General features: G+C 37.2%; 1 protein-coding gene and 1 pseudogene across 1 annotated transcript; both read left to right on the top strand.

Annotated features, from left to right (window-relative positions):
- Positions 1 to 11,833: 11,833 nt before the first annotated feature.
- Positions 11,834 to 14,188, top strand: LOC107798957 (1-aminocyclopropane-1-carboxylate oxidase homolog 1). The gene is made up of 3 exons (XM_016621989.2): positions 11,834 to 12,515; positions 13,387 to 13,708; positions 13,810 to 14,188. Exons 1-3 carry the CDS (start codon positions 11,983 to 11,985, stop codon positions 14,059 to 14,061), a joined length of 1,107 nt encoding a protein of 368 aa, XP_016477475.1. The 5' UTR covers positions 11,834 to 11,982; the 3' UTR covers positions 14,062 to 14,188.
- The window catches only part of LOC142163011 (hyoscyamine 6-dioxygenase-like), a 34,241-nt pseudogene continuing 30,898 nt past the window's right edge, over positions 14,079 to 17,421 (top strand).

Here is a 17,421-nt window from a genome sequence, read left to right as displayed (position 1 = left end):
GAGTTGGCGTTGTCGTGTGTGTGCGGCCGTTTTGAGTGGTGAGGGAGAGGTAGATGCAAGGGGTGTTGAGAGAGAGAGAGAGAGGTAGGTAGGCCGGTGGTCTGGTTGAGGTCAAGGAGCAGCAACTATGGAGATTGGGACTTCTCTTGGTTTTTGCTGTTGATGGTGTTAGAGAAGAAGATTGGGGGGGAGGGTTCGTGTGTGTGTTCCACGGCTGATCCTTTTTTTGGGTAGCGCTTCCAGGTTTTTTTCCCTGTTAAGTGTTGAGATGAAGGGGTCTTTAGGTTAGGGGGTATGGGCTTATGGGTTGGAGAAGAAAGAAATTAGGCTTGGCCAAATTTTCGGGCCAACTTTTATTTAAGAATGGCCCTCTCTTGGACCTTCTTTTGATTTTAAAATCAAGACCATGTCCATCTTAAAATTAATTTATGCTAGTTAAGCAAATAATTATAATGCAAAAATACTAAAAATTACGCATTGAGGTAACAAATAAAACTATTTTTGTATTTTTAAACTTTATGAAAGGTAAATAAACTGAAAGTAACAAGATAAAATATCAATTACCTAAATAAAGAAAATACTTTTTGTAATTTTTATTTTTGTGATAAATAAAGTAAAAAAGTCAAAACTAATTAAAATAGTAATATTAGGCCTAAACTAAATATTTAAATGCTAAAATATGTAAAATCTTGGAGAGGATAAAAAATTACATGTCTACACACCTTACAAGAAGTGTAGATATCCTATATTTTAGTTGGGATGTCTTTAGTTGGAATTATTTGACTCGTGTAGCTCTCTTTTTGTTGAACTGAATATTGTGGGATCGTTGTTACATATTATTATCTCCCTTGTTGAGTTGTTCTTATTACGCCTAGTATTTTCTATTGTGGTTATTCCTTGTGAGCTAGTTCTACTGTTTCATTGTGATTGAAAGTTCTTGAGTTGATTTACTTGTCGTACTCTTGTATTTATTGCCATTGTTGATGTTATACTTGTTGTTGAGGTGCACGAGGTTTCTACCATGCAGTTGTTATGGTGATGCACGAGGTTTCTGTTGTGAGGTTGTTGTTATTGTGATAAACGAGGTTTCTGACGTGCGGTTGTTGTTATTGTAATTTGATATGTTTGGATCGGGCTGTGTGCCACAGTGAGAGTTATATCGGGGTGATATCCTTGTGATTTGTTCATATACTTTGATTTTTCCTTGTAAATTGATTCGTAGAATAGTACTGATAGAGAGTTGTGCCTGTCGGGCTTATTTGATAGTCCTCTTATGTGTTTCTCCTTACATATTCAATCATTTTTATTTTGACTCCTTGAGATTTAGCTTCTGGGGTGTGTGCCCGGTGGTGTTAGTTGTGAGTTGTTCAGTGTATAGTTATGAGGTTTTCATTTTTCTTGCATCGCTGTCAGTATTGTGGAGGTTTGAAACAGAGTTCTGATGGATATGAGGCTAACTGTTGGGCTGGATTTGATTTCGAGTAGCTATTATGATCAGGAATATTATTATGGGCCTACGAGTGGTGTGTCACATTGTGTGGTTGTGCCTTATGGGTATAGGCATATGTTGTTGCAGCTGGTTGAGATTGATACCGGGTGTGAATGTAAGAATCGGGTCTTTTAGAGATAGTTGGAAGGTGAGAATTTTTAACTCTCGGGCTTTTTGATATTTGTGGAAGAGGTAAATTGCATTTGAGACTATGTCGTCAGGCTTATGCGGATTGTGGTGACGTAGGGTCACCCGCAGGTGTATGTTTGAAGTGTGAATTCAGTGATTTGATGACTTCGAGGCGAATCTTGGCATGTTCGAGGACGAACATTTATTTTAGAGGGGAAAGATGTATCAACCCGGCTGGTCGTTTTGAGAATTTAAGTTCCATTCAATGGCATAAGGTCTTGAGCAGCTTCGTATTATGTGTATTGACTTGCGTGCGTGGTCGAATTCAGTTATCGGATGATTCGGAGTCAAATTGGAAGGAAAGATTTAAGTTTTGGAAGCTTAAGCGGTAAGTATGGACCAGAATTTGACTTTTGTGTAAACGACCCCAAAATGGGTTTTGGATGATTTCAACAGTTTCGTATGGTGATTTTGGACTTAGGCGTGCGTTCGGATTTGGATTTGGTGGTCCTTAGGTTAATTTTAAGTATTTCGACGAAAGTTGGAAAAGTTGAAGTTTGGAAGATGGAGAAGTTTGACCAATAGTTGACTTTTGTGATATCGGGGTCAAATTGCAATTCCGAGAGTTGGAACAGCTCCATTATGTCATTTGGGACTTTTTTGCAAAATTTGGCATCTTTCCGGGTTGATTTGATAAGTTTCGGCATGAGTTTTAGAAGTTGGAAGATTTGAAAGTTCATAAGTTCGATTCATGGTGCGATTCGTAGTTCCGACGTTGTTTGATGTGATTTGAGACCTTGATCTAGTCTGTATTAGGGTATGGAACTTGTTGGTATGCTAGGATGGGGTCCTGGGGCCCCCAGGCGTGTTTTAGACGAGTTTCAAATGTTTTTCATAGTCTTGAACAGGTCTAGTTCTGGTGTTTTCGCACCTGCGACACTTTGGAGCGTAGGTGCAGCTCTGCTTCTGTGTGAGCCTGGTCTCTTCTGCGATCGTTGAGACCTGGGAGCTAGCTCGCTTTGGTGGATGCTGGCACAAAGGTGCGAAGGCCGCTTCTGCAGTTGAGGGATTGCATCTGCAATGGAGCCCGCTTCTGTGCTCCTGTCATCACTTCTGTGGTGCCGCTGGTGCGGCTATGTTGTCTGTGGATGCTTACCTGGGCCTGGTAAGTTAAGTTCCCATATGCGAACGTTTGCCTACAAATGCGGTTGCGCTAATGCGCTTATTTGTCCGCATATGCGGAAGTCCTGGCAGAGAGTTTATATTCGAGGGTTTTGCCATTTTCTCCATATCTTGTGTTTTAGACTTCAGTTTTGGGAGTTTCTTTGTGGCGTTTTCAAGAAAATCGATTGGGTAAGTGTTTTTTACCTAGAAATTATTATATTCCATAATTTTATCTTTATTTAATCATTTAATTTGTGTTTTGAGTTGAGAAAAATGGTAATTTTTGAAGAAAAATCATGACTTGAGGGGTGAATTGGCATCAGAATTTGATGATTTTAGTATGGTTGAACTCGTATTGGAATGAATGTTTAGGTTTTGTGAAATTTATCGGATTCCGAGGCGCGGGACCAGGGATCAACTTTTGGGTCGATTTTTAGCTTTTGATAAAGAATGAGGCTTTATGATCCGGAATAGTTTCTTATGACTTTTATCTATGCTTTGAAGTTATTTTGGCTAGATTTGAGTCGTCCAGAGGTTATTTCAGCCGAAAAGTTCATTTTATAGTAACTGTCCGTCTTCCTTGAGGTAAGTATCTTGCCTAACCTTGTGTGGGGGAACTACCCCTTAAAATTTGAGTCTTCTATGCTAATTGTAGTCCTTGTACGCAAGGTAACGAGTACGTGCTCGGACTTATTTGTGGAAAGTTGGCCTTTTAGGGTCTTAGGTTCTTGTATTCACTGAGTATAAATTAGTTTTGTTATGATTAAGTTTTCTTAATTGCTAGTTTCACTCTACCTGCTTTAATGAGATTAATTGCTTTATGATTCACTCTCATTGCTTATTTGACTTAACTGAAGATTTTTACCTCTATTACTGTCATGCTATCTTTTCACAACCGCTTGACCATATTTGAAATTATTAGTATCTATCCTGTAATTGTTTTGTATTAATTAAGGTTATGATTATCTTTCCGCTGCTTATGCTTAATTGAATTTGTTGTATCTTCATCGTAATTGCCAAACGTTACAAGAAGTGTAGATATCATATATCTTAGTTGGCATGTCTTTATTTGGAATTTTTTTGACTCGTGTAGCTCCTTTGTTGTTGAACTTTATATTGTGGGATCATTGTTACATATTATGTTCTCCCTTGTTGAGCTGTTCTTATTACGCCTATTTTTCTGAACTGTAGTTATTCCTTGTGAGCTAGTTCTACCGTTTCTTTGTGATCAAAAGTTCTCGAGTTGATTTACTTGTCGTACTCTTGTATTTATTGTAATTGTTGTTGTTGTACTTGTTGTTGAGGTGCACGAGGTTTCTGCCGTGTGGTTGTTATTATGATGCACGAGGTTTCTGCCGTGCGGTTGTTGTTATTGTGATGTACGAGGTTTCTGTCGTGTGTTATGGGGTTGCACGAGGTTTCTGTTGTGCTATTGTTACTATTGATATTTGCACATGCAACATGACAAGGCGGGATATATATATATATATGTGGGTTGCGCCGGACAAGGCGGGAATATTATTATGAACGTGTGGAGAGACAATGCGGGTATTTATATTATTATTGAACACGTGGCAAGACAAAGTGAGTTGTGTCAGGAATTGATTTGTGATGACTTATGATGGCCTGGGGAATTCTTATTGTTGATACTTGTGTAGTGGTGTACTAACTCGTGTCAGTTCTATTTCATGGAAAATTATGTGAAAATATTACACACGTGGCGAGACAAGGTGGGTTGTGTCAGAGATTAGTTTGTGATGACTTATGATTGCTTGGGGGCATTCTTGTTGTTGATACTAGTGAAATGGTGTACTTACCTGTGTGAGTTCTATTTCGTGGAAAATTGTGGGAAAACATTCCACGTGTGGTCCATTCCTTTTCTATACTTACTAGCTGGCATGGACTATGTTAGGATACTTGCACAAGCATATAACCAATTAATCACTCTTATTGGCAAAAGGATGAAACCTTGATATTGTTGAGTAATAAATTGGTAAAGAGGGCACAGGATGCCAAGTGTTTTGGGTTCCAAAATTGGGACCCATGAAATGTGAATATTTTGAGGTTCGGTACCTTATGAATGGTTATTGGCTGGAGCCTAGTGTGAAAGCGGTCGTGTTTGTTGAGTTGTTATTTGCCTTTCCTCTATCTGTGTTCACCGGATTTCAAACTGTGTTCCGCTCATTCTTCTGTGGAATTATTTTGGTGTTTCATTGTTAGTTGTTGTTTTCCTTTCTTACTGTAATTACCGTATGATTGTCGTTGTCATTATGCGTAGTCCTTGTATAGATATCATGCCCGGTTATTCCTACACTTATATTCCTTCAGGTTATTTAGTCCAGTAGGTGTCTTGACTGTTCCTCGTCACTACTCCGCCGAGGTTAGTCTTGATACTTGTTGGGTACCATTTTAGTGTACTCATACTACACTTCTGCATATTTTTGTGCAGATCTAGGTAATTGATCGTTAGTAGCTGTGCGGATCGTTGTTGTGGAGACTCAAGGTAAACCTGTTGTTGTTCATAGGCTTTCGAGTCACCTTCTAGTTTTGTATTGCACTGTTTATCCTTATTTCTGAACAGTTGTATTTAGAAGTTTCTAGCAAATACTTTGTAGAGCTTATGACTTGTACTACCAGTTTTGGGGTTGTAAATTTTAAAGTGACTTCTATTAAAATTGTTAGATGTTATTTAAATATTGTTGTTGTTCAATTAATGTTATGCTTACCTAGTCCCTAAGACTAGGTGCCATCACGACACCCAATGGAGGAAAAATTTGATCGTGACAAGTTGGTATCAAAGCTCTAGGTTCATAGGTGTTGTGAGTCATAAGCGAGTTTAGTAGGGTCTTGCGGATAGGTACGGAGACATCTATACTTATCTTCGAGAGGCTACGGAACTATTTGGACAAATCCCACTTCTTTCATTCCTATCGCGCGAGCTTATTGATCTTGGAGTTTAAACTTTTATCATTCTATTCTCTCACTGATGGTGATTATACGAGCTGCAATTACCGATGACGCTGCTCCCAAAGCAGGTGTCGCTAGAGGTAGAGGTAGAGGTCGACGATGAGCACGTACCGCAGCTAGAGCACCTATCAAAGCAGCAGTTGAGGAGCCACCAGTAACTCTAGTTAGGGACAGGTTCCGGAGGTGCCTACTATTACCTCTGGACTTCATGATACTTTGGCACAGTTCCTAAGCATGTTTGGTACATTGGCTTTGGCGGGGTTGATTCCGATTGTACCAGCTACTTCATATACCATTGGAAGAGCTCAGACTCCCACCACCCACACTTTAGAGAAGCAAGTTCACATTGGTCAGGTTACAGGTGTCATGGCGATACAACCTATGGTGCCAATTCAGCTCGTGGTTAGGGCAGCAACATCTGAGGAAGAACTGCTTAGACATGCAAGGTTCAAGAAATATGACCCTCTTACTTTCATTGGTTTGGCTTCAGAGAGTGCGCAGGGTTTTCTAGAGGAATGTCATCACATTCTTCGCACTATGGGTATTGTTAGGGTTGCTTTTACTATGTTCTAGCTTAAGGGAGCAGCTTATCAGTGGTGGCGAGCATATGAGTTGGGTAGCCCGGGCGATGCAACTTCACTTATATGGGTTCAATTTTCAGAGATGATCGTGAGAGAAATTGTACCTCAACGCCTACGGGATGCATGGTGCGCAGAGTTCGAGCAGTTGCACTAGGGCACTATGTCAGTATCAGAGTATGTCGTTAGATTCGACAATTTGGCTAGACATGCACCTGCCTTGGTTGCTACATTTACGGAGCAAGTCCATAGGTTCATTGAGGAGCTCAGGCATGATATTCGATTTAGTATGGATCGGGAGTTGAAGTCGGATGTTTCATTTCAGTAGGTGGTAGGGATCACTCACCGTATAGAGGGCATGTGGGATAAGGAAAGAGAGGACAGGCGGGGCCAAGAGAGAGAAAAGGTAGACGAGGCTAGGAGAGAGAGGGCATGCGAGGTCAGGAGAAAGAGGACAAGGAAGCGAGGAGGTCTCGTAGACCGGAGAGATCCACTGGCCCTTATTTTGGAGGCAAGGTCTGGCATGGTAGAGGTCTTGTGGGTCAGCTAGATCAGTTTGCACTTCAGGCTTCACATGGTTTTTAAGGTGCTCATGGGTCTCAAAGTACCCGTATCGCACAGTTCCCATAACCATGTCAGTAGAGAGGTTGCTTTGAGTATGGAGATACCAGCCACATGGTAAGAGATTGTCCAAGACTCCGGGCAGGTGTGTCACAATGGGGTATTCAGGCGAGTAAAGGGCGCCCAAGAGGGGGAGGCCTGACCCCTTGATGTGTTTTCATATACTAGGCTTGAGGCCGCTGCGCCAGGTGATGTCATATTGGTATGTTTTCAATTTGTTATAGAGGAGCATCATCCGTATTTTGTTACAATTCTGCTTATCGGGGTGAGTTCCCCTATTTGTTACTCCACCTATGGGTAAGTTCATGATTTAGTCTTTTGTTTATGTGTTTACCCCTGACGGGAGATTCTATGAGTGGTAGCCGTGTCTATTATTGTTTTATTTATTATTGAGAGTTACGAGGCTAGTAGTGAATTCATGTTGTCCATTACAGTAAGTTTTGATGTGATTCCTAAGTGTTTTGGTTACGATCTGTGATTTAGATGCTCCATCGGTGTGGGAGCAAGTACGTGTTGTAATTCTATTAGCAGAATTGATCTAGTGGAAGGTTTCAGTTGGTTTGATGTATATTCTACTTGTGATTCAGAGTTGAGGGTAGGACCCTTGCGATTTATTGTGATTTGATATGTTCGAATCAGGTTGTGGACCGCAGTGGAAGTTGTATCAAGATGAGATCCTTGTGATTTGTTTATTTACTTTGATTTTCTCCTTGTAAATTGATTTGCAGAATAGTACTGATAGAGAGTTGTGCCTGTCGGGCTTGTTTCATAATTCTCTTATGTGTTTCTCCTTAAATATTCAATCATTTTTGTTCTGTGTTCCTTGAGTTTTAGCTTGTGGGGTATGTGCCCTGTGGTGTTAGCTGTGACTTGCTGATTCGGATGTATAGTTATGAGGTATTTGTGTTCCTTGCATCACTATCAGTGTTTGTAAAGGTTTGAAATAGAGTTTAACAGATATGCGGCTAACTGCCGGTGCTGGATTTGATTTCGGGCAGCAATTCTGATCAGAAATGTTATTATGGGCCTATGAGTGGTGTCATGTTGTATGGTTGTACCTTGTAGGGGTAGGCATAAGTTGTTACAGCTGGTTAAGACTGATACTGGGTGTAAATTTAAGAATCGGGTCTTTTGGAGATGGTCAGAAAGTGACAATTTTTAACTCTAAGGTTTTTCGGTATTTGTGGAAGAGGTAAATTACAGCTGAGATGGTGTCGTCAGGCTTATGAAGATTAGGGTGACGTGGGGTCACCCACATGTGTATGTTAGAAGTGTGCATTCAATGATTTCATGACTTCGAGGCGAATCTTGGCACGTTCGAGGACGGACGTATGTTTAAGAGGGAGATGATATAACGACCCGACCGGTCGTTTTGAGAATTTAAGTTCCGTTTAGTGGCATAAGGTCTTGAGCATCTTCGTATTATGTGTATTGACTTGCGTGCATGGTTGAATTCAGTTATCGGATGATTCAGAGTCAAATTGGAAGGAATGATTTCAATTTTGGAAGCTTAAGCGGTAAAAATTGACCATAATTTGAATTTTATGTAAACGGCTCTGGAACGGGTTTTGGATGATTTTAATAGCTTCGTATGGTGATTTTGGACTTTGGTGTGTGTCTGTATTAGGATTTGGAGGGTAATTTGAAGCATTTCGGTAAAAGTTGGAAAAGTTGAAGTTTGGAAGATGGAAAAGTTTGACCAATAGTTGACTTTTGTGATATCTGGGCATAAATGCAATTTCGAGAGTTGGAACAGCTCCGTTATGTCAGTTGGGACTTGTCTGCAAAATTTCGCGTCGTTCCAGGTTGATTTGATAGGTTTCGACATGAGTTTTAGAAGTTGGAAGATGTGAAAGTTCATAAGTTTGATTCATGGTGCGATTCGTAGTTTCGACATTGTTTGATGTGATTTGAGACCTCGAGCAAGTCCGTATTAAGGTATGAAACTTGTTGGTATGCTTGGACGTGGTCCCGGGGGCCCCGGGCGTGTTTCAGACGAGTTTCACATGTTTTTCATAGTCTTAAATAGGCCTGGTTTTGGTATTTTTCCACATGCGACACTTTGGAGCGCAGGTGCGGATTCATTTTTTCGTGAGCCTGGTCGCTTCTATGATTGTTGAGGCTTGGGAGCTAGCTCGCTTCTGCGGTTGAGGGATCGCGTCTGCGAAGGAGCCCGCTTCTGCGCTCCTGTCATCGCTTCTACGGTGCCGCTGGTGCGGCTATGTTGTCCGCATATGTGGACCTGGGGCTGGCAAGTTAAGTTCGCAGCTGCGAATGTCTGCTCTCAAATGTGTTTATTTGTCCGCAGATGCGAAAGTCTTGGGCAGAGAGTTTATATTTGAGGGTTTTGCCATTTTCTGCATATCTTGAGTTTTAGACTTCGATTTTGAGAGCTTCTTTGTGGGTTTTTCAAGCAAATCGATTGGGTAAGTTTTCTTCACCTAGAATTTATTATATTCCATGATTTGTTCTTTATTTTTATCATTTAATTTATGTTTTGAGTTGAGGAAATGGGAATTTTTGAAGAAAACTTTCATAATGAAAAATCATGATTTGAGGGGTGAATTTGTATCGGAATTTGATAATTTTAGTATGGTTGAACTCGTATCGGAATGGGTATTCGGGTTTTGTGATATTTGTCGAGTTCCAAGGCGCGGGCCCGAGGGTCGACTTTTGGGTCGATTTTTATATTTTGATAAAGATTGAGGCTTTATGATCCAAAATAGTTTCTTATGAGTTTTATTTATGCTTTGAAGTTATTTTGGCTAGATTTGAGCCGTTCGGAGGTCATTTCACTCGAGAAGTTCATTTTAGAGTAACAGTCTGTCTCCTTGAGATAAGTATCTTGCCTAACCTTGTGTGGGGGAACTACCCCTTAGGGTTTGAGTCTTCTATGCTAATTGTAGTCCTTGTACGCGAGGTGACGAGTATGTGCTCGAACTTATTTGTGGAAAGTTGGCCTTTTAGGGTCTTAGGTTCTTGTATTCACTGTGTATGAAGTTGTTTTGTTATGATTAAGTTTTCTTAATTGTTAGTTTTCACTCTACCTGCTTTAATGGGATTAATTGCTTTATGGTTCATTCTTATGGGTAATTTGACTCCTATTTAACTTAACTGAAGATTTTTACTTCTTCTATTGTCATGCTATCTTTTCACAACTGCTTGTCCTTATTTGAAATTATTATTATCTCTCCTATAATTGTTTAGTATTAATTGAGGTTATGATTATCATTCCGTTGCTTATCCTTAATTGAATTTGTCGTATCTTCATCGTAATTGCCCAACCTTACAAGAAGTGTAGATATCATATATCTTAGTTGACATGTCTTTATTTGGAATTATTTGACTCGTGTAGCTCCCTTGTTGTTGAACTGTATATTGTTATTGTGGGATCATTGATACATATTATTTTCTCCCTTGTTAAGCTGTTCTTATTACGCCTAGTATTCTCTATTGTGGCTATTCCTTGTGAGCTAGTTCTACCGTTTTTTTGTGATCGAAAGTTCTTGAGTTGATTTACTTGTCGTACTCTTGTATTTATTGTCATTGTTGCTGTTGTACTTGTTGTTGATGTGCACAATTTTCTTCCATGCGGTTGTTATTGTGATGCATGAGGTTTCTGTCGTGGGGGTGTTGTTGGGTTGCACGAGGTTTGCTGTCGTGCTATTGTTACTCTTGATATTTGCACATGCGGCGTGACAAGGCGGGATATATATATATGGGGGGGGGGGGGGGGGTTGCGCATGTAGCGAGACAAGGTGAAAATATTATTATGCGCGTGCGGCGAAACAAGGTGGGCATTTATATTATTATTACACACGTGGCGAGACAAGGTGGGTTGTGTAAGAGATTAGTTTGTGATGACTTATGATTGCTTGGGGGCATTCTTGTTGTTGATACTAGTGAAGTGGTGTACTTACCTGTGTGAGTTCTATTTTGTGAAAAATTGTGGGAAAACATTCCACGTGTGGCCCATTCCTTTTCTATACTTACTAGCTGACATGGACTATGTTAGGACACTTGCGCAAGCATACACACAATTAATCACTCTTATTGGCAAAAGGATGAAACCTTGATATTGTTGAGTAATAAATTGGTAAAGAGGACACAGAGTGCCAAGTGTTTTGGGTTTCAGAATTGGGACCCGTGAAATATAAATATTCTGAGGTTCGGTACCTCATGAATGGTTATTGGCTGGAGCCTGGTGTGAAAACGATCGTGTTTTGTTGCGTTGTTACTTGTCTTTCCTCTATCTGTGTTCACCGAATTTCAAACTGTGTTCCACTCATTCTTCTGTGTCAATTATTATGGTATTCCTCTATTAGTTGTTGTTTTCCTTTCTTACTGTAATTACCGTATTATTATCATTGTCATTATGCGTAGTCCTTGTATAGATATCATGCCCGGTTATTCCTACACTTATATTCCTTCAGGTTATTTAGTCCAGTAGGTGTCTTGACTGTTCCTCGTCACTACTCCGCCGAGGTTAGTCTTGATACTTGCTGGGTACCACTGTGGTATACTCATACTACACTTCTGCACATTTTTGTGCAGATCCAGGTAATTGATCATTAGTAGCCGTATGGATCGTTGTTGTGGAGACTCAAGGTAAACCTGCTGCTGCGTTCGCAGGCTTCGGAGTCACCTTCTAGTTTTGTATTGCACTGTTATCCTTATTTTTGAATAGCTTTATTTAGAAGTTTCTAGCAAACACTTTGTAAAGCTTATGACTTATATCATCGATTTTGGAGTTGTAAATTTTAAAGAGACTTCTATTTAAATTGTTAAATGTTATTTAAATATTGTTGTTGTTCAATTAATGTTAGAAAATTAGGTCGTGACACAAAGTCAACCTTCCACATGGGACATGTATTTTTTTTAACAAAACACAACTGTCTATTGGAATCAATCTGAAGTTAGTACAGTAATAAATCAAAGTGAAGAAGCTCTCTTGAGTCAACTTCAATCTTGCATTTTCCTGCAGTCAGAATCTTGAGCCTTAACACAGATACTGCTAATATATCAGCTTTTATCATGGCAATCCCTAGTGATTATGATTATGATTGGGATAAAGAAGTAAAGGAATTTGAAGCCACAAAAGGTGGTGTAAAAGGGCTAGTAGATTCTGGTATCACAAAAATACCAAGATTTTTCATTTACCCATCATCAGATAATTTGACCAAAAATCCATCACTTTGCAAGAATGGCCACATTCAGCTGAAAATCCCTGTCATAGACTTGCAAGGAATTGAAAGTGGCAGTGGTGGGAGAAGGGGAATTGTTGAGGAAATAAAAAACGCAGCTCAAGATTGGGGATTTTTTCAAATTGTAAATCATGGGGTTCCAGTTAGTATACTGGATGCAATTCTTGAAACCACTAGAAATTTTCATGAACAGCCTAAGGAAGCTAGAATGGATCTGTATTCTTCTGATAATAGGCATAAAGTTAGGGTCTTTACTATTAATGGATCTTTTCAAGAAACTCATGTGGCCAGTTGGAGAGATGCCTTAGCTTGTACTTTCATTGATGACACTTTGGATCCAGAAGCTATTCCTCTCATCTGCAGGTACATTTTATAAAAAAATCAAATTTACCAATATTGGAATGAAATTGACCTGAATAGAATTGAAAAGATATAGATCATTTATATGACATATCCTAATAAGTTTGCGATTAGTACATGCTCGTTAGGTCCTATGTTTTCCAGGAGTCTTTTATTAGCTGTCAGCGATTTATATGCCATTAGAGAATATAGATAACTTCTAGTACTTTTTATTTTAATTTTGTGTTATATTGATATGAGATGAGTTTAAATGGAGCAACATGGTTGGTGAGGATTCATATATAACCGAACCCACTTGCTTGGAATATGAGACATGGTATATCCTAATTCCTAAGTGGTTTTCAGTTGAAGTGTCTTTGGTCCAGAGTTTTGACTGTACTGGACGCCTAAACGGCCAAATGATACTGTCTTACACACCCGAGCTATCTTTGGCCCCCTTTTTTTTTTTTAATCCTCCTCCCCTTTTGATTCTCCTTTGATCCCCTTTGTTGGAGATATTGCTCTTTTGGTGACTCGAACTCACGACCCTAGGGTTATAGGTGGGGGGTATTGACCATCTGAGCAACCCCTCTTGTCTCTTTGCTGTAAATCAGCTCGTTGATCATATAACTAGAAGTGAATGTATCACAATCGAGGTGAATGATTGGAAGTTTCATCTAATCTCCGCAACAAGGCACGCGCCTCTTTTAGTAGGTTAATTTATGAATATTCATGATGGAATGAATGTCAGGCTCTTTCTTTCTGTGCTATTAAGTATCATATGCTTCGATTTTCTTTTATCACAAATAGACTTTCTAGTTATCTTGTTTATTTGTAAAACACGATATTTCTATTTAGGCCATCACATCGATGTATAATCTAAATGCTTATGCAGAAAGGAAATAACAGACTACATGGAATACATGATCAAGGTCAGAGAAACCATCTCTGAGTTACTTTCAGAAGCCTTAGGTCTAAGCAGTGACTATCTTGCACAGATAAATTGTGTAAAAAGTGAATACTTGACTTGTCTTTACTATCCACCTTGCCCCGAGCCAGAACTGGCCTTAGGCACAATCAACCACTCAGATTCGACATTTTTAACTATGGTAGTTCAGGATTCTAGTGGTGGTCTTCAGGTTCTTTATCAAAATCATTGGGTTGACGTGCCACCTATTCCTGGTGCTCTAGTCGTAAACATTGGAGATCTTATGCAGGTAATTCGTTAAGAGTTCTGTCAAGTCTGCAACTTTTTTTCAGTTTGCAAATATTTCGTTGCTTTTTACGTAGAGATTTGATTTCAAAATGTACGTTGCAGCTTATAACTAACGACAAGTTCAAGAGCGTGGAGCATAGAGTGCTCGCTAGACCTGTTGGATCAAGGGTATCAGCAGTATGTTTCTTCTTCCCCAGTTCTGAATGTTTGTTAAAGCAATATGGACCAATCAAAGAGCTGTTATCAGAGAAAGATCCTCCGTTATACAAGTCAGTCTCGAATCTTGAATATATGGCCTATTACCAGAAGAACGTACGAGAATGTACTTCAGCTCTTCCTCATTTTAAGCTGTGAGTTCAGACTACTGTTTTATGTATAAAGTAGTTGCTAATTTGGCTCGGTAAGCTTGAAGTTCTCTCTTATTGTGTGAGGATACTTTTTTAAATTTACTGTATGGTTGAAGAAATCTTAAAAACTTTCACTGGTGTGACTTGTTTAAGTTTTCATTGATGTTTTTCCATTTCATTCTACTCAGCAAAAACGCTTATGTTTAAGCTAATATGGCTTTATAAGAAAGCAAAAGAAGAAAATGCATGATTAAGAAGGGTTAGTTTAATGCTAGAAAACAGAGATCAAATAGACTGTAGACACACATAAATATATGGCAAAAATTGACTGATAGAGATTGAAATTCTATTGTTCCTTTAAGAGGTTACAGCCCAATTATAGACTTCAGTAAAGCTGGAAGCCAATCTGCAATAGTTCAGCAAATAATTAAAGCCAGTCAAGATTTTGGGCATTTTCAGGTTTTCTTTCCCCTCCTCTTTGTGTTTCCATTTTGAGTTTAACTTCTGTTGTAGAATTTCTATGGGAAAATTTCACATTAGAACAACTAGGTTTCCTACTTTTCAATTTTATTGCTCATATTTCAATTTACAACCAACTAGCCCAAAAATAATAGGTTAAGATTCAACATTCAACTCCAATAGGTTCTCAAAATTACTATTTAATTTTTAAAAAAGATTCCTCAAGCTTTTAAGTTAATTTTCGAATCAGTAACTGTGACTCAAATATTAGTTCAACAAATCAAATTCATTTGGATGATGAAATTAGATTTTTAACAAGCTTAAATATATGGGTTTAAATTTCGAATTTGATTTTGTGAGAAATTTAGAGTGAATATTATTTAGACTTGTTAGAAACTAGCTTTAGTGTACGTACATTGCACGTGTATTTCACGTCAATGCTTTGCATCAATCAATAAAATATATGTACAAGAAGAACAAGTAAATTAAATTATCAAATAGTAAGTTTTAAAATGCCTGCATTAAGATAATAGTTTACAATAAGTAACTTTGTACGTAGAAAAATATAGAGAGTTGTCATTTGTTTAAATGAATATCGAAAGAAAGAAAAATAAGTAATGACAACTCATTGAGAATATATTTTGTCTCTAATGCTTCATGTTATTGTATAATGTTTGTATTTTTAACAATTACCTATAACCAATTTATATGATGAATTTTAAAAAGAATGACTTGGATTTTCTACACATTAGTAAAATCAAAGACTTTTCTGGTAAATTAGGACTTAATTATTCATTCTTAACATTAAAGAGAATAACTATTATTCTTAAGGGAATTTTCTTAATAATAATGCTTGATCATATTGAAATCTAGTTTTAGGATACGTGCAATGCGTGTGTATCCTATATCAATAAGTATATATATTTTAAAATTATATAAATATTATTAAATAATATGTATGAGTTATAATATAAATTTTAAAAATATAAGTTCTTGAAAATGATGAATATTGATCTTATTTAGTCAACAAAATAGAAGATGACCTAGCTAAGCATGAAAACAATCAAGATAATTTTGATAACTTAGTGATCTATCATTTATCCTTCTTTGCTTTAACTTAAAATAAAAATAATTGTCTAGGTAATATGTATTCTAGACAGAGCAACTAAAAAAATTACGACAAATAAATTATTTACCTAAACAGTAAATATTAATTTCTAAGTAAACTTTAGCTATGGATTAGTGACAGATTATCAAAAGAAAATTCCCATTAGCTATGAGACGAATTTCATACCTAATTTCTATTTTTCTTAAAGTCAAATTATGTAACAAACTTTTTCATTCATCTAGTTGAAGGAAATATGCATTATAGTAAATTAAGGTATTGCCTTGGAAATAAAGTGTTTTAATTCAGTATTTTCTGATATATTTTTTTTTCTTACTACTTTTAATATATGGTGAAGTAATTAATTTTTTTCTAGAATAAAATAAATTTTCAATTATATAAGATCAAAAAATCTTTAAAATATAGAGTGAAAATTCATACTAAAACTTTAAATTTAAATGTTAATTTATTTAAAATTAAAATACTAAAGTCTTAATCGACTCATGGTCTTATAGTTAGTATATATCCTTAGTATCATCAACCAAATATACAAAAGAATAGATAATTAATTTTAATCTCCTTGCAACAATCTTGTTAAATTTATTTATTATCACCATCTTCTAATCAACACGACCATTAAGAATTTTTAACAAAATTGGAAACACTAATTTTTATTTAAAAAATTATAGAAGAAAAGAACGTGGTAAAAAATTAGTTAGTTTAAAAAAGAAATAAAAGTAAAAATATTTCGAGTAATTAGGAGTTTTTATATAGTTCAAATAAGAAAAGGTTTAATAGTTTAAATTTTATTAATTTAAAAGTTTTAAATATTAAAAAATTTATTAAATATTAATTTTATAGTATACTTTCTGTAATCTAATGTAAACTTTATTTTTAAAGGTAAACTTATAAATCACCTAACTCTTTGTCCACGTGTGAAAAATTAGAATCAACACAACTGATATTGTCATGTAGTGTAAGCACGAGATTTTTGCCCTATGAGAGAATTACTCCCAAAAAATTCAAAATAAAACAATTCTCCTTTGTGTGCAATTTTGAGAATTTTCGTGGCATTTTAAATAATTATGTGTATTTGTCCATGCATATTTATTTGTTAAATTAATAAAAAATACAAAAATACATCACATTTGCATTTAGGATTTAAGTTTACAATTAGAAGTAATTAAGTTTGTTTTACAAGAAATGAAAATTGCAAAAATATGCATCGTTTACATTTTTAGCATTCAATGTCAAATTGTGCAATTTTGTTTTAATTGGTGTTTAATTATGTATGATAATTGTTGCTAGGAATTAATTAGTATTTTTTATAAGTTAATTTAGTTTATAACTTAATTCAGAATTTTAGTTTTATTAATTAGAAAGTAAAAGAAAATAGAGCAAAAAATATAAAGAAAATCGAAATTGGGTCTCTTCTCCAATTTTGAACCTAGGCCCAAAACACCTCTACCCAACCCAAAACCCTTGACCCAAGCCCAATGTTATACCCATACCCACTCCACGACCCGACCCGCTCCAATTATAACACAAATATACACAACCCTAAAGCCTAAGTTTGGTTTTTTCAGCTGCTGCAGTGCAAAAGACCCCCTTTCTCTTCACATCTTCATCTTCCTCATCTCACACCCCTTCCAACGCCAACGAACCTCCCCATTCGCCATTGACGCAGCAGCAAAGCTGCTCGTCGACCACCCTGGCTGCTCCTTCTTCTTCATCCAACAGCCTCTGCCCCTATCCGCCATTGACTAGCTCGTCGAGCTCCCACGGCTGCCCCGTCTTCATCTT

The sequence above is a fragment of the Nicotiana tabacum genome, chromosome 8 (genome assembly GCF_000715075.1).
Source record: "Nicotiana tabacum cultivar K326 chromosome 8, ASM71507v2, whole genome shotgun sequence".
NCBI lineage: Eukaryota > Viridiplantae > Streptophyta > Magnoliopsida > Solanales > Solanaceae > Nicotiana > Nicotiana tabacum.
The sequence above is the reverse complement of the archived record's forward strand: the minus strand, read 5'-3'. Positions and strand labels throughout refer to the sequence as shown.